This window comes from Oryx dammah, unplaced genomic scaffold (genome assembly GCF_014754425.2).
Source record: "Oryx dammah isolate SB20612 unplaced genomic scaffold, SCBI_Odam_1.1 HiC_scaffold_2, whole genome shotgun sequence".
Classification (NCBI taxonomy): domain Eukaryota; kingdom Metazoa; phylum Chordata; class Mammalia; order Artiodactyla; family Bovidae; genus Oryx; species Oryx dammah.
Genome location: NW_024070186.1, coordinates 104,039,035 through 104,062,869, shown reverse-complemented (window position 1 = coordinate 104,062,869; position 23,835 = coordinate 104,039,035). Strand labels below are relative to the sequence as shown.

The 23,835-nt window shown below is 40.4% G+C and overlaps 1 protein-coding gene across 10 annotated transcripts in view; it reads left to right on the top strand.

Moving 5' to 3' along the window:
• Positions 1-23,835, top strand: part of BBX (BBX high mobility group box domain containing) — a 290,065-nt gene that overhangs the window by 175,897 nt on the left and 90,333 nt on the right. For all 10 annotated transcript variants that reach the window (XM_040225323.1, XM_040225313.1, XM_040225237.1 and 7 more), the window contains one exon: positions 20,904-21,074. In XM_040225323.1, coding sequence (XP_040081257.1) covers positions 20,913-21,074 — 162 coding nt within the window. In that variant the 5' untranslated portion in view covers positions 20,904-20,912. The remainder of the gene's footprint in view (positions 1-20,903; positions 21,075-23,835) is intronic.

Below are 23,835 nucleotides of genomic sequence, written 5' to 3'. Positions count from 1 at the left end.
GAAGGTGATACTTTGGGACCACATTAGGCTAGTTGCAAAGTCACGCTTGAAGAACCTAACCTAGATGATTTTTCTAAATGAAACCGAAAGAAGGAGAGGGAGGAAAACTGATGCCAGATTGCAACTCATCAGAGTTTGCTGAAAATTACATGTAAAAGAAACACCATTCCCTTCGTTTTTCTTCATCAGCTCTCGTTAGTGATGCCTCTGTAACAGGATAATGCAGCTTATCCTGCCATGAGTAATGGACCCTGATTTCCACTTTTCTGATTGCTTGCTATCTGCTGTAAGTAATGCCTTACAGAAATACTCCCTGTGTCTTAGAGCATTTTGACTAATACTGTTTTGAGCACAAGTCCCCCTAAACCATGGAATCCTTCATTCAGCTTTCCTCATTTTTCTCTGTATTGATTGCTTTTCGGTTAAAACTCTCAGTGTAGGATTTTGCTCTCTTACATTTTGTGCCCACTAGGTTTTTTGTTAGTGTGTAGTTTTCCTTTGAGCTATTTTATTCTTTCAGATAGCAAGGACCTAAAGAATTGTAAGTTGCCCTAGAAACGGATCATTTCATGGCTGTTCCATTCTGCAGCAACTTCTTCTATTGATAATAGAATAAGGTTGCCCATGAGAAGCTTTTCCTATATTGATCCAGTTCATTTCATAGGCTGAAAGTGGAACAAGAGAAAGAAACCAAGAGCTATTTCTGTTGTTTTATTGTAAATAAACCTGGCAATTTCTGAATTTTTTAAATGGCAGTTTACTCATTTGTCTTACTAATAATACAACCATAAAGCAATCTCAGGTTTGTAATTCAGTAAAAGGAAAAAAAAAAAAAGAACAAAAAACAAACCAAAAAAAACCCTAATAGTAATGATAATAATTTTCTCAAAAGGAACCCGAATTTTATACCAAATCAGAGAATAAGACTATTTAATTTTAAACCTAACCTCTTATGAACTTACTTTTCAAGATCTTCAAATTGTTGGGTGTTGACCTGTGATTTCTAAGGTCCCTTTTGATTCTAATGTTGTGCAGTTTTATTGCTGCTGCTAAGTCGCTTCACTCGTGTCCGACTGTGCGACCCCGTAGACGGCAGCCCACCAGGTTCCCCCGTCCCTGGGATTCTCCAGACAGGGACACTGGAGTGGGTTGCCATTTCGTTAGCAAACCCAAATTTGTATCTCGTAGAAACCAGTATCTAGAAACAACCATGATAAATCTGGTTTGCCTCTCTCCACTTTAGCAGTAGTAGAATCCAATTTTTGTATAAGAATGTCCTTTCTTTCCCCACCCCTGTCCCTTTTTCAATGTGTTTAGAAGAATTTCATCTTTTTTGGTGATAGATACCTGGCCTTTTATTTCTGACCACCGTATTTTTAGGGAGCATTCCAGATAGAACTTGGGATTTACAGTTACAGAATTCCAGAAACTCATTAGTGGTTGTGCTTCAAATCCTGTTGTATTTATGAATGAAGTAGTTATAGCTCCTGTACCTGTTGCCCACCGCCCTCCACATACTTTGCTTTATCCTACCCTGTATTTGAAATTTGTAGTAATAGAGGAGAAATTAAGATTTAGCATTCCAAAAACTCCTCTTAGATGACTCTCAAGAGATTTTGAAGGTTGGCATAATATATGGGCTCCAGTATATCTGGGAAATACTAAGTAAAGCAAGTTTTTCTTATGAAATACACAACTAAGAGTTGGGGTGGGAGGGAATCACCCAACAAAGTATTTATCTGGACTCTGTTTTAAATGAACTCAAGGACATTTAATAATACAACCCTTATAAACTACCCAGGTAAGGCAATGATTTAATTTTAATGCAGACTCATAATGCTTATTACAGCAAGGTTAAGCTATACTAAGTCACTTCAGTAGTACATGATGCATGTCACTTGAAAAAGAAAATCACAGGTTAAAAGGTGACAAAGATAATCATCATGTTTTACTTCTGAGCCTCTCTTGACCTTCAGAGGACTCAAAAGGAGACTTCTTAGTTTAATCCCACTTTAAAAAATGTATTACCACTGCAGTATTTATCATTTCCCCAAATTCTAATGGATAAGACATATTGAATAGCAATGTAGCATGGCAGCTGGACCACTTGAGTCTGAATCCTGGTGTCCAATGCACCACTTTTCTATCTGTTACCCTGGGAAGGTTTCCCTCCAAGCTCAGCTGCTTTCTCTGTAAAATGTGGATAATTATGCTCCCTTTTTCATAGAGTTGTTTTGAGGACTAGGTGAACTAATGATTATAGTTAGAATAGTGTCCTGATGTATGATTAAATTCAGAAAGGAAAAAAGCACACTGTATGCATGAAAATTCTGTTTTCAGTTTTAAACTACAAGTCTTCTTTTATTTACAATAAAAATGTACTTTATGAAGTTGAAAATAAATTTTTGAATTGAAAGTGTTATTATTGTTTTTGGACTTTGCAGGTAGTGGCTTTAGTGGTTTAGTTGCTAAGCTGTGTCTGACTCTTTATGTCCCCATGGACTATACAGCCTGCCAGGCCACTCTGTCCATGGGATTTCCCAGGCAACAATACTGGAGTGGCTCACCATTTCCTTCCTCGAGGAATCTTCCTGACTCAGGGATCAAACCTGGGTCTCCTGCATTACAGGCTGTCTTTGCTGACTGAGCCGCCAGTGAAGCCCTCCAGGTGGCGCTAGGTGTAAAGAATCCACCTGTAAATGAAGGAGACATGAGAGAAGCAGGTTCCACGCCTGGACTGGGGAGAGCCCCTGGAGGCAGCCGTGGTAACCCACTCCAGTATGCTTGCCTGGAGAATCCCATGGACAGAGGAGCCTGCTGGGCTACAGTGCACGGGACCGCAAAGAGCTGGACACGACTGAAGCGACTGAGCGTGCACGTGGGCACATTGTTTCTATTACACAGCATTCTCTTTGACTTTGTAAATTCTAAATATTAGGTTAAAATATTTAAATGAATATATGATGACTGGATTTCTATGACTATAAACCTGTGGTAAGTTTTAGGCAGAAAGTAAACGTTTTACATGGTCTGGAAGACTAGTGACAGTAGCTGCCTGGGCTTGGCACAGTTAACAGTTCAGCACTTTCAGGTGTCAAGGACAGCCCTGTTTGTCTACTGTTAAGATTTCGGGCGCCTCTAATTCCCATTAATCTTTCCATCACCAGGGAGCTCTTCAGTGTCACAGATAGTTCCCCTCTTGGCACATGAATGGTTTGGATTTATGTGAAGAGACCCAGGATTTAAAGTCCCAGATTTGGCCACATTTATTACCTGTCTGAGCTGCATATTGTGGTCTTCAGGTTTTCCAGAGTCATAGAGTTTTACTTCAGATTCTCCAGGATTCTGTTATTCTTAATAAATGTGAAAGGAGATCAAAGGTGGTTTAATCCTAACCGACTTGTTAGCCATCTGAATCTCCTGGTATCTGAGAGTTGAGCGTCTCCATAAGAAGGTGCGTGTGTGTGTGTGCGCACTCGTGTCCCTCTCTTTGCGACCCCATGGTCTGTAGCCCACCGGGTCCTCTGTTCACGGAACTTTCCAGGCAAGAATACTTGAATGGGTTGCCATTTCCTACTCCACAGGATCTTCCCAGCCCAGGGATCAAACCTGAGTCTCTTGCATCTCCTGACTGGCAGTTGTGTTCTTTACCACTGTGCCACCTGGGAAGTATAATAAAACATACATTCAATTATTTATAAAGTAAAACAAAAAAATACTAAGAGTTTCCATAGCCTGGATTTGAAGCTGTTAGAAATGGACTTTTAAGGGGAAAAAAAACTTCCTTATGCATTCCCTAAAAACATGCTGCTAAGTCTTCTGTAAGTGTTGGAAAAGTTATTTTTCCTTAATATGGAATTCTGACAAAGCACAGGGAAAGTGTTTAAAATGTCAGTAATTAAAAACAACTTAATGAAGATACACAAAATTCAAAATTGGGTTCAATTTTCAAATTAAAGAATGCAGTGTTAATTAATGGTAAGAGAGGTGGGCATAGACTATAAGAAAAGCAATGTGGGAAGAATGATACAGAATCACTGTTGGCAGTTTTTAAAAGACCCACCTCGACAGGTAAGAAATTGTCACCAGTGTAAAGGCTATGTTAGGGGTTGTGAAAGCTGCTTTATTATGTCTTTATCTTCCTGGTAGGAGGTGAGAGAGGGGAATGAAGGCCTTTGTATAGGAGAGGGGGAACTCTGCAGTACAGCCTGGTCTCCACTGGAGACATCAAGGTCAAAATCATAGCAGAGAGTGGTACTGATGTACCTGCAGGGTCATCTAGACCAAGCTTTTGATGCATGAAGAATTTCCACAGTTTTCCTACTTATGCAGTTGCAGCTTTGTCCTTGAACAGGTCTGGTATTGAGTCTTTCTCTTTTGGTGAGGTGAAAACCAGGGCTAGATGTTGGATATCCTTATTCTTAATCCAGTACTATTATTGGTCCCATATATCCCATCTTCTCTCTATGCAAAAACTCTACAAACAAGAGAAAAATGGATATAAGAAACATAAAATGTTACTGCACTTTACACCTGTCTGAGGTTATCATTGACCAGTTTCTGTGTGAATGCCAACAAAGTTCCATCCAGTTCTGTGTTCCCTTAAGCATTGCGTGCGTGTGTGCATGCTAAGTCACTGTCCAGCTGTTTGCAGCCCTAAGGACAGTACCCCGCCAGTCTCCTCTGTCCATGGAATTCTCCAGGTAAGAATTCTGGACTGAGGTGCCATTTCCTTCTCCAGGGCATCTTCCTGACCCAGGGATCAACCAACGTGTCCTGTGGCTTCTGCATTGCAGGCAGATTCTTTACCACTGAGAGACGAGAGAAGCGCCCCCTAAGCATTACTTTCCCGTTAAGTGCCACCCAGTTCTTAAGTCAAGCCTGAGGTTTCAGGAGTGGTCAGCCACCTGACTTCCTTCCTGTTCCCTCATCCCGTGGAAAGTTGTAGCCCCTACTCCAGTCTTAAATAATACTACAATCAACCAGGATCTGAACAGTTCTTTTCACGATATTTTCAAAGGGCAATTTTTGCCATTGCTCAGAGTAGGAGAAGCCATGTGAGAGCTGGCAGACTTTGCACTGACAGGGGAGTCCCAGAACCTGGAGTTCACCGCTGATAGTTTCTCAGTGATGTGGGTAAACGTTGTTGTTGTTTAGTTACTAGGTCATATCCGACTCTTGTGAGCCAATGGACTGCAGCCTGCCTGGCTCCTCTGTCCATGGGATTTCCCAGGCAAGAATACTGTAGTGTGTTGCCATTTCCTTCTCCAGGGGATCTTCCCAACTCAGGGATCAAACCCACATCTCTTATATTCCCTGCATTGGCAAATGTTGACTTGGAATCAGGAGGTCTCCCAAGAGGAGCTACAAAGAAGCTGTAGGAGGAATTTGCCTATCTCTCAAGAACAAATTAGTCGTGGTGGTGGTGTAGTTGCTAAGTCGTGTCCGACTTTTGTGCCCCCATGGACTGTAGCCTGCCAGGCTCCTCCGTCCATGGGATTCTTCAGGCAAGAATACTGGAGTGGGTTGCCATTTCCTTTTCCAGGGGATCTTCCCAACCCAGGGATCAAACATGAGTCTCCTGCATTGCAGGCAGATTCTTTACCGAAATCCCATGGACAGAGGAGCCAGGCAGGCTACAATCCATTGGCTCACAAAAGAGTCGGATATGACTTAGTAACTAAACAACAACAACATTTACCCACATCACTGAGAAACAATCAGGGGTGAGCTCCAGGTTCACCTTTTTTTGTATTAAATATGCAGTGAATTTTCATTTACTCTTAAAAATATTTGCAAGAACCATAGGAAGATGTACTCTGCTCTAGGATTACATGGCAGATCTGTTTTGTTGTTCATGGAAATGACCGGCTTTCATGGTATGTGTTGGAGAAGGCAGTGGCACCCCACTCCAGTACTCTTGCCTGGAAAATCCCGTGGACGGAGGAGCCTGGTGGGCTGCAGTCCATGGGGTCGCGAAGAGTCGGACACAACTGAGCGACTTCACTTTCACTTTTCACTTTCATGCATTGGAGAAGGAAATGGCAACCCACTCCAGTGTTCTTGCCTGGAGATTCCCAGGGACGGGGGGAGCCTGGTGGGCTGCCGTCCATGGGGTCGCATAGAGTCGGACACGACTGAAGCGACTTAGCAGCAGCAGCAGCAGCGTATGTGTTAAACTGGAACCTGCCTATCGTGTTCAGTGGAGAATGCCAAACTGAGCTGAGGAATCATGTTGTTTGTTCCACCCTGCCTCTCACAATAATTAGATGGAGGTTCACGTGCTCTCTGTCAGTAAAGCATATTTGTTTTGAGAGACACAGCACTCATGGACTGTCAGTCATAACTACTTATGAGAGCACTCTGGGAGCTGCAGCATCAATATTTACAAAATGCAAAGTGAAGGAAAGTATACTGAATATTCGCAGATACATATGCTTTCTTACTCCAGATCCCTCCCTTCCCCCAGTGTACGGAGTATGTCTAAATCCATACAAAGGACTGTTTTGAAATATAAATGGAAATTTAGGAATTCTCTAGCTAAGTAAATGCTAAGGCACTAAACAAATGCTCAAAAAGGCTTATAAAGTGGCATTACTTTTCCTCTCAAAATAAATGTATTGATTTAAAAATAAAATCAGTGATACAGTCGTGTGGAAGAAAGTACTTATGCTTAGAGATTAAAGCCCAAGCCTTTAGGCTGTGCCCCTGTTTCGTCCCTCCGTGACATTGGGGAGATTACGTAAATCTCTGCAAGGCTCCGCTTCCTCAGCTGTGAAATGGGCTTACTTCTACCCACTTCACAGGACTGTGTCATATTAGATAAACAGGTAAAATTTAAGTCACAATGTCTTTCATGATCAGGAAGTAGCAGTTAAAGTAACCGGGAAGTTTTTAGACCAGTACTGATTTTTCTTATTAGAAAATGTATTTACAACTTATTAGTGAAATGTACCTCCTATTTCTTATTATAAAGAGCTTTATTATCTAAATCAAAGCAATTTGTTTAGATATGTCAGCAAAATAGCTTTCATCTTTGAAAAAAAAGAAGGTGAAAGGAAAAACCAGTGCAGGCATACGAGAAGCCCTGTAGCCCCGTGTCGATCATGTGTTCGGCCATTAACTGTTGCTGCCGTGACAAATCACTATATGTGTGAGTGAGAGTGCTCCCTCCTGCCTACTCTCTCCGTACTGCTGTCTGTGTAAATATGGAAAGATTTGGTTAGACACTTACTGCAAAGTACTGTGGAAATTCCAGGTTAAAAAGAGCTGAATTAATGAGAAATTGTCTTGGTAGAGGTAAGGATCTTGCTTAGAGGAAAAATTATAACTAAATTGGAAAATCCCTGCCTTTAATTCAATACCGGGAAGACTGCTTCTCCCTAAAGTCATCTAATGCCATGCCCTGATACAGAAGAGCTTCTTAAGTGATTTTCCAAGTTTATTTGGAATTTTATTTATAATTTTTTATAGGGGAGTTTTTAATTTTCTTTAGAGTATAAAACACTGCCTTTTGTATTTAAATAGGATGCTAGAGGATAAAACTTCGACCAGCAGAGGGAGCAAAATTAGGTTGTAAGAAAATTAGGTTGTAAGAAAAATATTCCAGGATGCCTTAGTACACCACATATCTTATGGGTAATCAGTTCAGTTCAGTTGCTCAGTCGTGTCCGACTCTTTGCGACCTCATGAACCACACCATGCCAGGCCTCCCTGTCCATCACCAGCTCCTGGAGGCTAACCAAACCCATGTCCATCGAGTTGGTGATGCCATCGAACCATCTCATCCTCTGTCGTCCCCTTCTCCTCCTGCCCTCTATCTTTCCCAGGATCAGGGTCTTTTCATGTGAGTCAGCTCTTCTCATCAGGTAGCCAAAGTATTGGAGTTTCAGCTTCAACATCACACAGGACTGATCTCCTTTAGGATTGGACTGGTTGGATCTCCTTGCAGTCCAAGGGACTCTCAAGAGTCTTCTCCAAAACCACAGTTCAAAAGCATCAATTCTTTGGTGCTCAGCTTTCTTAATAGTCCAACTCTCACATCCATACATGACCACTGGAAAAACCATAGCCTTGACTAGACAGATCTTTGTTGACAAAGTAATGTCTCTGCTTTTTAGGTTGGTCATAACTTTACTTCCAAGGAGTAAGTGTCTTTTAATTTCATGGCTGCAGTCACCATCTGCAGTGATTTTGGAGCCCTCAAAAATAAAGTCTGACACTGTTTCCACTGTTTCCCCATCTATTTCCCATGAAGTGATGGGACTGGATGCCATGATCTTCGTTTTCTGAATGTTGAGCTTTAAGCCAACTTTTTCACTCTCCTCTTTCACTTTCATCAAGAGGCTCTTTAGTTCTTCTTCACTTTCTGCCATAACGATGGTGTTATCTGCATATCTGAGGTTATTGATATTTCTCCTGGAAATCTTGATTCTAGCTTGTGTTTCTTCCAGCCGAGCGTTTTTCATGATGTACTCTGCATATAAGTTAAATGAGCAGAGTGACAATATACAGCCTTGACATACTCCTTTTCCTATTTGGAACCAGTCTGTTGTTCCATGTCCAGTTCTGACTGTTGAGAAACTTGTATGTTTCTCGAGGCAGGTCAGGTGGTCTGGTATTTCCATCTCTTTCAGAATTTTCCACAGTTTATTGTGATCCACACAGTCATTAGGCTTTGGCATAGTCAATAAAGCAGAAATAAATGTTTTTCTGGAACTCTGTGTGGGTAATACCCATTTGCATACTGTGCATTGAAAGAAAAATGGAAGGAAGAATGAATTTCGGGTCATCCTAAAATGTCTAGCTATTTATGTTCTCTCTTTGGTAGTTTTCCAGAGAGGGGGAGTAAACAGGCAAATGGTATAGAAATAGAAACTTATGTTGTTAGTTCTATGAACTGAAGGACTTTTTAAAACAAATACCATGGATTTAATACATTTCTTGAATAAAGGAAAAGAGCATTGAGTACTTGGCACTGAAGTTAAAGCAATCAGACCGAGCACTCAAAAGGACTGTAACACCTAATAAGAATATAGATGGAATGTTTAATGTTTTGAATAGGGCACTATTATGGCTCTGAAGCTGCAAATAAGCACTTTGGTATCATGTGTATTAAGTCAGAAAATATTTAAAGAAAAAAAATCTACCAAGTATGAAGCAGGTATAAAACAAATGGTTTTTCTGCTTAACTCTAGTTAAACAGAAACTATAAATGTATCATAACTCCCTGTGTATTCTAATTAATTTCCTTGGCAAGTGCACAATCTGATACAAAATCATTTTAGTTAATGCATTTTAAGCACTTTTTATTAATTGCATAATATAGTCAAGGCAGTATTCCAAGCATTTGGGAATATAAAGATAAGCAACATCCTACCTTCTTACAGTATGTAATCTGGAAAATGACAAATTAACTCAGTTCTAGTGTGCCAAAATGTAAAGCAGGTGGGCGTTGCAGAAGCTAGGATAAGCTGCTTCAGTAAACACTACAACTTCTAAAATAAGAGCGATTTCTTTCTAATGTTATGGGAAAATAGTTTTGTTTTGTAACCATTAAGATGGAGAAGTTTTGCTTTATTAAGTGAACTAAATTTAAATGTAACTTAAAATTATTTGCCATCACTTAAGAGTAAAGAATATTAGCTTAGGAAAAAGAGATTTCCATCTAGAGGTATCCTAGAGTGTTGATTCTTAACAGAAACTATTGTTTCTGGTTTTGTTTTTTAAGTTGTAAGTAGAGATCAGGATGGTGAAAGACATCCAGACGAATAAAAAGGTCTGGATTCGTTTAGAATTTTTTTAAGTCAATATAAATGAAAAAATTTTTTTTTAACTTTAGTTATTGTGAAAGTGAAAGTCGCTCAGTCGTGTCGACTCTTTGAGACCCAATGGACTATACGGTCCATGGAATTCTCCACGCCAGAATACTGAAGTGGGTAGCCTTTCCCTTCTCCACGGGATCTTCCCAACCCAGGGATGGAACCCAGGTCTCCTGCATTACAGGCGGATTCTTTACCATCTGAGCCACAAGGGAAGCCCAGAAATACTGGAGTGAGTAGCCTATCCCTTCTCCTGCATTGCAGGCAGATTCTTTACCAACTGAGCTATCAGGCAAGTCCTGGTAAAGTTTTAATATAAATATTTTAAAATATTTGTAAAAATATGCATGATCATTCTTACTATTTAAAGGGCTGTATTTAAACTGGTACATGTAAGATTAGTGTTCAGTGATGGGTACAAGAGAAAAGAGAATAGTAATTATCTCTCTTATGAGGTCAAAATTGTTCATTGAGTCATTTTAACATTTGCTGCCTAGAAGCTAGTATTTCCAAACAAGTAAAATTGTCAGCAGTTCTGGTTTGGGAGTTTGAGAATGCCATTTGAACTTGGTGTAAGGAATCTCTTGCGATGGAGGGTCACAAGGCAGGAAGGAAGAGCCAGGGATGGTGGGGAAGGAGCAGAAAAGAAGCAGGGGCAGATGAGAAGCAGTAAAGGTGACAGGAAGAGGCTTCAGGGAGCAGACCTGAGACTCTTCACTGAACGAGTGGGCTCAAGTTCATACCATAACTGTCAAAGCCAAGAGGGATGTAACAAGGGAAATACGCCGTTTCACTGGGGGATATTGAGTGTAGGGTGTTGTGGGGACACCCAAGAAGCACCTCTCTCTCAGACTAGTAAGGGCCAGTGGGAGCTGATGTGAGATCCAGGCTCCGGCCTGAAGCAGGCCTACTAGCCTCACGGCAGGGAGCAGTCGTGCAGATACTAAGAGGTGAGTTCCAGGTGATAGCATGTTGCTCAGTGTAGGTAGAACTTTAAGAGTGAGAATGGAGCAAAGAAACGTGAGCCTTAAAACCAAGTAGGGACGAAGTCAGGAAGAATCTTATGTGCTGTATGAAGGCAGAGGTCTGGACACCTTCCTGAGTACATTGAGGGACTGCTGAAGAGATTTCATATGCAGAAGGGCATGAGCACGTATTTGTAGTGTGGAGAATTGAAGTGAGTGCAGCCATAGAGAGGAAGACAAGACCGCTGAGCCAGCGTGGGGAATGGAGAGGAGCAGACCATATATTAGGCTGTAGAAGGGACAGAACGTGGTGAGAGATTAGGTATCAGCGCTAGAAGCCAGTTGCAATGATTGGAATTGGTCAGGAAGTAGAAAAGATGTGCATATTTTCCAGATGTTTCTGTGAAGGGAAGGAATGTCCAGTTTCTGAGTACCATGTGGGCTCTGGCAAGTCCCTCATGGATATGGTGGAGGCAATATGTTTGCTCTGAGAGTCTAGAAATTAAAGATGCAAGCGTGAATCATAGTGAGTTGGAGAAGGAAGCCAGAGCCTGTGGCACGGTTGGAATGAGCCTTGAGTGCTTTCTAGGAAATTAATCCTGGATTTTAGAACCGAGAAGATTAGGAAACAAGTCAGTAAGTGAAGTGCAAGGTGGAGCCTGTGAACAACGTTAGTACCAAGCAAGCCAGTTCTTCTTGGCTGCTAGTTCTGTGGCTTGGGGTTAGGCAGTCTCCTGGCCTGTTGGCTGGAGGGCAGTTTGCACCCAAATAGAGGACTAGCTAAAGGAGGAGGATTCAGAGGGGGCTTTAGAATTGAAATTGTGTCCAGGCCAAAAGAGCAGGTTTTTACTGGGAGCAGCTGGTGAGAATTCATCAGTACTTCATCAAACTGAACATCTAATGGTCCAGGGGAGCAGGAAAGATGAGAAGCACAGGCTGGGAGGGAGAGAAGGAGCCAGCCTTGAAATTCTGCCTTTGAGAAAAAGTAGAAGAAAAGAAGTTTTGAAATTGGTAGGCAGGGTGGAACTTTGAGAGGGTCCACATATGTAGATCTTCCTGTTAACCAGGAGGCAAAGGCATTTCTTAGAATGACTAGGATTTTGCTGGGAAGGACCATATGGAGAAGCTTGGGCTCTGAGGACAGAAGCCCTAGGCTTGAATCCTGGCTCTGCCACATGCTGGCAGAATGGCCTTGGACATGTTGTTTAAGCTTTGTCATTCCCAGTCGCTCCCTATATAAAATGTGACCATTGTAGTTCCTTTCTCCAAGAGGTGTATGGAATGTTACAGAAATTAATTCATATAAAATGTTTAGCAGTTGTTTAGTCGCTCAGTCATGTCCAACTCCTTGCAACCCCATGGACTGCAGCATGCCAGGCTTCCCTGTCCATCACTAACTCCTAGAGCTTGCTCAAACTCATGTCTATCGAGTCAGTGATGCCAGCCAACCATCTCATCCTCTGTCGTCCCCTTCTCCTCCTGCCTTCAAACTTTTTCAACATCAGGGTCTTTTCTAAGGAGTCAGTTCTTCGCATCAGGTAGCCAGAGTATTGTAGTTTCGGCTTCAGCATCAGTCCTTCCAATGAATATTCAGGACTGATTTCCTTTAGGATTGACTGGTTAGATCTCCTTGCAGTCCAAGGGACTCTCAAGAGTCTTCTCCAACACTGTAGTTCAAAAGCATCAATTCTTCGGCACTCAGCTTTCTTTATGGTCCAACTCTCACATGCATACATGACCACTGGAGAAACCGTAGCTTTGACTATGTGGACCTTTTTCAGCAAAGTGCTATCTCTGCTTTTCAATACACTATCTAGGTTTGTCATAGTTTTCCTTCCAAGGAGCAGGCATCTTTAAATTTCATGGCTGTAGTCACCATCCACAGTTATTTTGGAGCCCCAAAAAATAAAAGTCTGTCACTATTTCCACTTTTTCCCCTTCTATTTCTTATAAAGTGGTGGGACTGGATGCCATGATCTTAGTTTCTGAAGGTTGAGTTTTAAGCCAGCTTTTCCACTCTCTTCTTTCAGTGTTATCAAGAAGGTCTTTATTTCCTCTTTACTTTATGCCATTAGAGTGGTATCATCTGCGTATCTGAGGTTGTTGATATTTCTCCCAGCAATCTTGATTCCAACTTGTGGTTCATCCACCCTAGCATTTCACATGATGTTCTGGCACATACGAAGCAATATATATATATATATATATATATATTAGCATTTTATATATATGTAAGTGTTCTATGCATAATATATATATATAAATATAACTATTATTATTCTCCTCATTATCAGTGAAGTTTGAGAAGGAACCAGTAATTTATTAATATAAGGGCACCGTGGGATTGGATAAGACTAAGACAAGTAAAGATTATGAATGAGCACTGAGGATCAACCTGAAACTGGAAATTTTTTGTAGTAGTGTCAGACACTGGGAATAGCCAGCAACCTGGGGATAGACTGGGAAAGAAAAATCATTGGATGAGTTCAGAATTGAGGTTAATTAGCAGACCAGGTATGAAAGGAAAAGAGTGCTAGTGAGGGGAAGGTACTATGATATTCTGTTTTGAGAGCATAGTGACAGTCTTTGACCAGAGAATGGAATAAAGCTACGAAACAATGTCTCTAGTCTAGTACCAACAGCTGTTTGGAAGTGACTTCTCCTTGTCAAGTTTTCCGTTCCTCTTCTCTCTTCCCACTCCTCCTGAGCGACCCTCTGGGTTCTTAGTTTTCCTTCTCTGCGTGCTTTCCTTTCAAGCCTTCTGTCTCTTCTGCCTCCTAGCAAAACAAAGCAAAGGAAAAGCATAATGTGAACGCAGAAAGCTGTTGTTTCTGTGTTCACTTCCTCAGGTACTCCCTGTCTAGCACAGGGACATTTGCTCTGACAGATCCTGAAAAAAGGCATCTGGCATGTTCTTTACCCTCCCGGGTCTCTGGGAGGAATTCATATGGCGTCATTATACATGTATTATACGGGAAAATGGTAGTTGTTGTACAGTCAAGTTTCAAAAAATATGGCACAGACATTAAATGTGGGTGGTCAAAAATGGTGCTCAGGAAGGAGAGAGACAGGAGCTGGGGCAAGTAACAATAGCTCCTTAGAAATGAGAGTTCAGAGGGACTTGCATAGGAAGTGAGAGTGGGTGTGGGGGGTACAGTGTGAAGGCCTGGGAGAGCTGAGGAAGCACAGGGCAGGTGTGGGAGACAGGACGACACCTGCCTGCCAGCAGAACGGAGGCAGCAGAGATGGTGATGAGATGAGAGGTAAGGCTGGGCACCTAACTGCCACAGTGCATAGCTCAGCATGTGATCAATAAATATATGTTTAGCTGTGTGGAGAATAAATGAGGAAGAGGCTCCCATTGGCTTTGTTTTGTACATCAGATTCTTGTCAGGGTGATAATTATGCCCTGACCATGTAATAAATGGATTAAAAAAAAAACAAAACACCCATGTTCATTTAGAAACTAAAAGGGGCAAATATGTTACGCTAGACCTGTTGAAGACTAGGAATTTGGGATTTTATGGTGAAGAATGTAAATGCCACCCTAAAATTACAGGAAAGCAGAGAGTTGGGCTTTGGCAAGGAGGGCAGTGTGATGGGGAACACGTTCAAGCCTGTTACTGAATTCTCTGTGCAAATCGCTTTTCTCCCTCAGCCACTTCTTTTGGTGCCTTATCTCTTTCAGGGTAGCTGTTGTCTCTATCTGTAGCCTAGAGCAGCATGCATTTTGAGAACCATGTTAAGCCCTCCTAAGGCTAAATGTCATGAAGTGTAAGTGTTAAAGATCTTAGGACACAGATTCCTTTATGAAGGGAGGGGTCAGGGACCAGTACTGCCAGTGTAGCTAAGCCACTATTTGAATTGTTGGTGTCTTATTAGTATTCATGAAGAGCATGTAGATAACATCTTGACAGAGTTAAAGTTTCAACTTGAAGAGCTACTGCTTTTCAATAAGGAGTGCATTGAAAGACACTCTTTGCATGAATAGAGTGACTGAATTGCTTCTACGATGAGAGTATTACCGTATTGAATGAGTTAGTTTTCATTTAATCTGTCTACAGTTTAGAATTGCCATTAGAATTACAATAAATAATGATTAGCACTTGTAGAACTTTAATCTTCAAAGAGTTTTAAAGTTAGTCTAATGTAACTGTCACTTATAGTTATCAGAGATGTATGCTTGCTCTTCTGCTCTGAACCTTGAAAGGATATACCTTCCAACCCCCCAGAGTGCCCTTTAGGTAGTTCCATGGCTCCTAAGCTGTTTGTCCTGTAGAAAATGCCCAGTGAGTCAACAGATGGAAGGCTTTATGTTGGAGTTTTGTCCTAGGTAAGTGTTTGGGCTCTTGAGTTAGGCTTCCTGGTTCTCGGGCCAGCTCCTCTGCTGCCAACTGTTTGGCCCTAGACAAATGGCTTAACCCTCAGCTTCTTCAACTGGGTTGCATAGTGCGTAGGACTTGCCTGAACGGTTCTTACAAAGATTAAATGAGATAATGAATATCAAGTATGAAGCAAATAGTATTAATAAATATTAGTTGTATATTAGTATTATTTTTAAAATTATCCTTAGGAACACTTCATTTTGGGAAATTGTTTTATGTGGTTAAGTGTCAGGCGAGGAAATTACAAGCCATAAATACCCTTTTCAGAAACTGCTATATACCAGCCTCAGTTTGAGGCCCAGGGACAAAAAAGCAAGAAACCAAGACACCTTCCCATTAGAAATTCACAACCGACTGGGGAGAGGGTGGAGATAGATAAAGCTAACTGAAATACCATGGTAAGTGCTGGACCGAAAAGGTCAAGTATGATCAAAGCTCAGGAGCAAAGAGCAATGAATTTTGACTTTAAGGTTTTCACAGAAAGCTTTAGAAGGGAAGTGAATGTGACCTGGGCCTTGATAGAAGCACAAGTCAAAAAATGGAAGAATTTTAGGAAGTGAGCAAGGCTTCCAGATTGGGGTGTCTGCCAGTGTCTGTTTCAGCTGGATCCCTGAAAGAATGGCAGCAAGGAGCATTTTGAAAGCAGCAACACTCTCGCAAGAGTTGTTTAAGCAGGTCTCCCTAACTCATGTGGAAGCTCTAGAGCTACTGCTTTATCACTATTTCTTGGGGCTGATTTTCTTTGCTGTAGGCCTGAGATGGCTCTGAAGCTTTGCAGTCTCAGGTAGACCCAGGAGAGTGTTTACTTATGAATAGAATGTGTGGCTGTCCAACAATGAGATTTCATAGCCTCCCTCACCTTCCCCTATCTCATTTGGTCTGAATTTCCAGTAATATGATTTGAATGGAGTTTTATTGGACATTCAGGAAACAGTTTAAACTCTAAAATACCCCTGTGACACAGTTACATTTACACAGTGTTTTAAAAGCCAAAATTTACTGATTGCCCAAGTAGAGAGACAAGAAGATAGAAAGAATAGAGGATCTTACAGAATTTATGACTGTGCGAAGGGTCCATTTCTGACTGTATATCACTCATACAAAAGAACAGAAACTTTGCATCTTTCTTTTTCAGTTTCTGAGGCTGGAGATGAAAGAACATGGACCACTGTTGAATGGGAGTCCTCTATGTTCTCTCTCCAACAGCATCTTAGGCTGCGTTAAAGCGAGCCCTTGCTGTCTCTTGAACCCATACTCCCTCTAAAAAGCCCGTGGGTGTCAGGACGGTTTACTACCATGGAGTGGGAACTGTCTTGGTGCCAGGCTGTGTGCTGGGTGTTACATGAAAAGTGTTCTCACAGTAGAGCTGTTAACATAGTTTTAATGTGAAGAGAGACCAGCAAGATAAACAGCTTTACACTGAGCAGTTAGTGGTATAGGCAGGATTCTAAATGAGGCCTTTAGGTGTCAGTGTCCATGGTTTTCTTTTGTTAAATGTGGTATTCACTCTGTATTGTTTCTTTTATGATATTTCTTCCTTAAATTTATCATGAAGTTTGATCTCAGTGAAGGTCTTCATGAATGGGCTTGCTGCATTTGAAAAAAGTTAAATGAAGTTTTTCCTAATGTATCACCAAGTTGATTTACATTTGGTTTAGTCTTATTAGTATCTAGGGCAACTCTTCCTGGCAAAGAAAAGGGTACACATGGGTTGGTGTATTTTTATAAGATAAATAAATATCATTCAGTACAGTCCACTTTTGAATGTTGGGGTTATGTAACTATACAGTCACCTACCTGTATCCTTGGCTCTCTGGTCAGTAGATTCAACCAGCAATTGATCATGTAGTAATATAGTCTGTTTTTACTGAAAAAGTTTCATGTATAAGTGGACGCTCACAGTTCAAACCTGAGTTGTTCAAAAGCCAACTGTAATTTGGATAGGGACCTTCAGCCTCCATCATTTGATCTCAGCAACCTAATTTTATGATATTGATTCTTTCAAGTACAGAGTCCACTGATAGTAAAAATAACCTGACTTCAGTTATTCTAGAATTGCCATGTAGAAAGGAAAAAGAACCCCTTTTGAACAAAGTCCCCCAGTTGCTTAATTCATTACCTGTAGATTGCTAGCTTAATTTGCTCTTTTACCAGAACAAGAAACCAAACTGTAAAATGTGTGGGGTTTTTAGTGGCAAAATAGTTACAAAGGTAGGTCTCTGTTACTGTCAAAAAGTAACAATTTTCCCTCCTCCTGTCTGTTGAAATAAGTAATATACTTAAATCTCAAAATTATATGCTTTCTTTGCCCTTATTTTTTCTTAGATGTTTTTCTTCACCTTTTCTTTCATTCTTCTCTTTCTCATTACTTCTGAATGGTAATCAGGAACACCCCCACCCCTACCCTCCATGGACTCTTGCCTTCTTTCAACAGTTTGAAAATAGATCCATGGTGATTTAAAAAGTAATCAGAAAACTATAAGTTATTAAAGTGTCTAGTTTATAGTTGGGGTATTTCATGGTCATTAGATCAGACACACTTTTCTTGACTATTTTGTCCCAAGTTTTCTGTCTTCAGTTCGCTTATTTTATTCATGCTAAAAATACTTGTTTTCCTCCTGTTTTGTTCTAGACTCTGTGCTAGTTGTCTCTCTTTTTTCCCCCACAGCCCAGGTAGTCAATGGTTCTCCCAACAGAACATTGCCACCTAGGCCTGCATTCACTGTTATATGTAGTTGTCAGACCTCCTTTTTGTCACTCAAGAAAGAATATCTGAATTCACAGGAATGAAAGAGAAGGTGTTAATTTTGAAGCCATTCTAGTGTATAAATAGTGAATTATCACCATAATTTAGCATGGAGTTTCATATGGTTGCTTACAGCAACCCTCACAACTAACCTATCTTGATGTTCTGATAAGCCAGATGCTTCTGGGTGTATAAAGTTAACTAGTCTTGGATCATCAAGGAGAAGGCTTAGTGATGGAGGTAGGATGTACCCACATAATTGTAATTCAGGAGAAAATGTGATTGGTATCATTAGCAATATAGGATCTTTCTGTTGTTTTCATGGGGGTGGAGAGATTAATTTGGGGAGTATCAGAGAGGAGACACAGTGTCATAGTGGCCTGGCAGCTTTGTGGAAAGAAGCGGAGCAGTGTGGTAGAAGGAGGTTAATGTGGTTGTTTTGAACCCCAAAGCCACATATACCATCCATTCATTTGATTCTTGACATTTTGTATTCTGTTTGAAATTGAAATTACACATAAATATATACAAAGGCACATACTCTAAAACACATTCATGCATAATTAAATAGCATAATCAAAATCATTGAATCTAAATGATATATTTTTCTCTAGGCACTGGCAATCACTTTGACCTCTCCAGTTGATAACAGCTTGCCTGACTTAAAATTTCCTGCTGATTTCTTTTACTTATTTAAAAAATGTGTTATATCATAAAATATTGGGTATTAAAACCCAGTATGGGTTTAATTACCACTCAAGCATCTCATCCTGAAGTGATTAGTAAGCCACAAAAATAACTATTTCCTCTTCTTTCCATACAGCGTTGATATTTTTGGAAATCGGGTTGCCTATGCCAAGTTTTTTTTTGTAGATAGACTGGGAATTGTTAACTGGTCTATCAATTCAAAGAAATTATTGTTCCTTTATTAAAAACATACCAGATAACTAATTCCATTTAGAGTTCTCAATCACTTCTACTCTTGAGGCAGCCACAGGAATCATGTAATTGCTTCAGATGCTCAACAGAAGTTTCTTGCTAGGGAAACCACAGGAACATATTCTTCTCCCCTCCTCACCCTCCCGCTTATTATTTTTTTTTTTGACTAGACACAGCTTTTAAAAATAAGATTTTATCAGAATGAAGATAAAAAAATTATTAAAATGAAGATTTTATTGATAAGTAATCTTAATGCCTATCAATTATGAAATAATTGAGAAAATTTCAATACATTCTTATTTTTAAATATATGGTTATTAAAAATGAGGATGATCAAACTGATTAACTTAAAGCATGAAATTTTCAGCTTAGACGTTTTAAGTGGCTGTGTTTACTGATATATTTGTATATAGGAGAAGGTACAGAATGATATTATCCATTAAGATATTAGAATTGGTCAAAGGATGGGAAAACAGAGGGGAAGATTATTAACAGAAGATGGTCCAGAAATGGACTTATATACATGGGTTGGGGGAAAGCAGGAGGATTTAATAAATGGTTTGAAATAGTTGGTTTGGTATTTTGGGGAGAAAAAAATAAGCTCAATCCCCACCTCATTCCCTTGTCAGAATGAATTCCAGATTGATTAGTTATTTACATTTTTTAAAATAATGAAGTCTTCTAAGTTCTAGAAGGAAACATTAGTGAATATTTTTTGATTTTGAAGTGAAGACCTAAATGTGACCCTCAAACCCAAAAACAAGGAAGGAAGATAAAAAATTGCCTATATCGTATTGTTTTGAAGACTTGAGAACTAGATGAATCTTGAAACTGTATGTTCATGGATCCTAATGTTAGCAACTTCGCATTAAAAGTTTATTGATAACACTCTGCAAGCATTTGGATCAATGCAAATTTAAACTGACCAGGAAGGCCACCACTGTGTGATTTTTGGCAACTGCATTTGTGTTTGTAGTCATCAGCATGAGCCATTTAAACTGATGGTATTTAACTGTATTATGTGAATTTTCACATGAGTATGTATAAAGAGTAATTTATTTATCAATGTTACTTCAAATGAATGAATGAGAAATATTATATAATTATGGGAAAGCATGTAAGAAACTGGTTGTGTGTAGTTTAACTTTGGGCTGAGCATAATGGACAAAGTACATCTTTTTTTTTTTTTTTTTTGCAATTTTCACCTTTACAATATATGTAGTTGTTTCATTGAGGGAAAAAAAAAATTTAAGTCATTGAAAAATACTTTAGAATTTAGGTTTCTGAAAGATTTTGTCAGATTCATAGTTATTTCAGACAGTCATCTATTGGGGAAAAAAGTCTAGAGAGTGAAACTTATTGCAGATTTGCAGTGCATATGTAATAGGGAGATGCACAGATACTGGTGCCTTGTATCACAGGTGGGTGCTCATCACACTGAGTGCCTTTGTGTATGGACGGGATCCTTGGAGGCTGCATGCAGTTAGTTTTTTAAAAATGGATGTCATCTTATGAAATAGTTTTATTTTGAATCTAAAACATTTCATTCTTACAAAGCATTCGTTTTACTTAATACTTCTAAGATTTATCATAGTATAGAATGTGAAATTCATATAAAGTATTAATGAAAAACTAGGAGCTATCAGAGAATGTAGAGAGACCTACATCTGGGAGGATCTCTGCTCTCCTGGGAAGCATCTTTCACATTACTCTAGTGGAAGACTCTGAGAAACACTATCCTGGGTAAATATGAACAGGTGACAATAACTTATCATCATCTTAACACTATTTGGGTTTTGAGTTCTGAAATTATAAAGTGGAAGGAAGAAGATTTCAGAAAAGACAGGTTTTATTAGCAATTTAGCCCGCTAAAATGAATGTTTGATTATGTTAACTTAGAGTTCTTACTGAATCCAGTAAATGCCTGAGCTGGTAGATATTTTAATCATTAAAACTATAATCCAGTTAAAGTTAAGGAAGCTAAATAAACTAGTTTTAATCAAATTTACTTTGATATCTCTTTCTCTTTTTCTTTTCACTACCACAGGTCACAGTAATGAAAGGCAGTAATAGAAATAAAGATCATTCAGCAGAAGGAGAAGGGACTGGAAAACGACCAAAGCGCAAGTGTCTTCAGTGGCATCCGTTGCTAGCAAAGAAACTCCTTGACTTTTCAGAAGAGGAAGAAGAGGAAGACGAAGAGGAGGATATTGATAAGGTAATTTCTCCGTTTATTGTAGAAGTTTTAAGTTTGAACTTTCACTCAGGAACTGCACTGAACACGTGTGGTACAGTGAATGTGTTTCTAGGAGCCTGTATAACTTGAATTCTATTTAACTACTTTATCTACAGTTTCATCCCAAATGTTGATGACTCTTAAAGTATCTGTACTTCCAAATAATTTAGACTGAAGCAGATCCTTCTTAATTAGTATTTCTCTCAATTAGCTAGTGATTTGCAGGCAATAGTCAAATGAAGTGAGTTCATAAAATTTGATATGTTCACCTTGCACCCACCTGTTGCTCCTCTGGCCTCTCTTTCCTCCTTCCCAGCCCAGCCGTGCCACTACAGGCAGGTTCAGAGCTGTTCAGGCCCTCATCCTTGAGGTCCTCAGAGCATCTGGGTGCAGCCACCCCTCCCAGTCCCCCTCCTCTCATCTCGCACTGGAGCAGCCAGCTCTTGCTTAGAAAGTTACACAATGATGCAGGTGACTAGAAAGCCACGTATTCCTTCAGATCTTGGCATGACTGTTCCTCAGCTTTTACCTCCCCAGAGATGTCCCTCACACCCAAGTCTTCCCCGTCTGAGGAATTTGTCCCCTTGAACTTCTTTCTGTTAGCTATGTGTACTTGTTTATGTCTATTTTCCCAGACTAGAGTATAACCTCGGTAGAGCAGGGGTCTTCCTCTTCCTGTCATCTTCTCCTTCCTTAAAGCCCAGGATGCTGACTGGTGCAGAGTTGATTTTGAACAGCTCAATGGGCTTCCCTGGTGGCTCAGATGGTTAAGAATCTGCCTTCATGAAGGAGACCTGGGTTTGATCCCTGGGTTGGGAAGATCCCCTGGGGGAGGGCATGGCAACCTACTCCAGTTTTCTTGCCTGGAGAATCCCCATGGACAGAGGAGCCTAGTGGGCTACAGTCCATGGGGTTGCAAAGATTTGGACATGATTGAGCAACCTTCACTTTCACCTTTCATGGTCAATGGAAGAATAAATGAGTACATATTTTGTGTCACTACAAATATTATAAAAATTCTTCAATATCCACTCAGTCTTTTGTCCTAGGGTCAAACTTGGGTCAACTCCCTTTTTCACTCTGTTTATCAGGAATTATAAACATTTTTCCTGTTGTGCAGACATCTTCTCTGGATACTGTTTATGGTCTCCTCACTGCTGTACTTTTCTTCTCTTTCACAGAGAAAATAGAGGCCACCAAAAATGACTCCTTCAGCTTTCTCTACTCAGCTTACTCTTATCTCAGTCCTTATCCATCTTTTCCTTTCCTTTTTCAGAGAAATGGTGTCACTCTTCCTATTTGAGGAAATTGCCAAGTTTATGCTCATGTGGCTCAGAGGTTAAAGCATCTGCCTGCAATGTGGGAGACCTGGGTTCGATCCCTGGGTTGGGAAGATCCCCTGGAGAAGGAAATGGCAACCCACTCCAGTATTCTTGCCTGAAGAATCCCATGGACGGAGGAGCCTGGTGGGCTACAGTCCACGGGGTCACAAAGAGTCGGACACCACTGAGCAACTTCACTTTCACTTTCACTTTTCATGCTCATGCCTAAATTGATCTTTCTCACACATTTGCACCTATTGATGACTTGGTTCTTGAAGCTGTTTCCTATGTCCACGACAGCACTCACTGTTACTTCAGTTCGTACCTTCCCAATTCTACCTTTCTGGTTTCTTCCGTTTGTTGTCCATCCATTATTTTACCCTCAAATATTGATGTTCTCTGAGCCTCTTAATTTCTGTCTCCATCCTGGAGCTTTCCCCTAAATTCTGGACTTGTATTTCTGACTATTTACTTGACATATCCACTTTAAATATCAAGTTAGAATCTCAGATTGAATGTGTTCAAAATGAAGCTTTCTCTGTTCTTCTCCAAACCCCCATCCTCCGGGCATCTTTCTTTCCTTTCTCAGTAAATGGCAACTCCAGCTGTCAGATTGGTCATACCTGACACCTTGTTTGTTTTCTTTTGCTCAAGTCTCTGGTCTGTCCATCAGCAGGTTTTCAGCTGTACTTTCGAAAGGTATTCATGAGTTGACCCTTCTTAGCAGTGTCACTGCTACCACCATCGCTGGTGCAGATTACTATATTCTGCCCCTCTCTCCCTTGCTCTTGCCCTTCTGCAGTCTGTTCTCAAGCAGCCAGAGAGATCCTTCCAGAGTAACAGGTTGATTGTGCTACTTTTCAACCTCATGAGGATGGGGATTCTGTGTGGTTGCTCTGCCGGCATCACCTGAAGCAGTGGCTGCTCCGTACCACGTGCCCAGTAAACAGTTATTTAGTAAAAGAATAAAGTCAATGAGTCCTCTTCTCTTTTTAGTCTACACTGTTGGTCTTACTTCTTTAGTTCCTTATCCCAACTCAGCCTTCTCTGCCAAGAGCCTCCTCACATTCTGTCTACCCAATACTAATCTTTCTGCTCCCCACTGGATATAACTTCCCTTCATTTGAGAAAAAGTGTTCTCAGTTGTGTATGAAGGAATCTGGCTGCCAAAGTTGGAAACATTCTTCCTTTTTCAACCTTTACATTCAGTTAAGACACCAGTCACTCTTGTTTCTTCCTCATTAGTGAGTGTGGTCTCTGTTCCCAGTTCTCCATTCTCATGAATACTGCCTTGATTCAGCCCTGTCCTGGTTCTTGTGTGGACTGCTGGCATAAACTTTTAATTCATTCCTCTAGTCTTGTTTGCTGCTAGTTTTGCTACTGTAATTCATGCTCTACACTAATGACGGGAGTTATCCTGA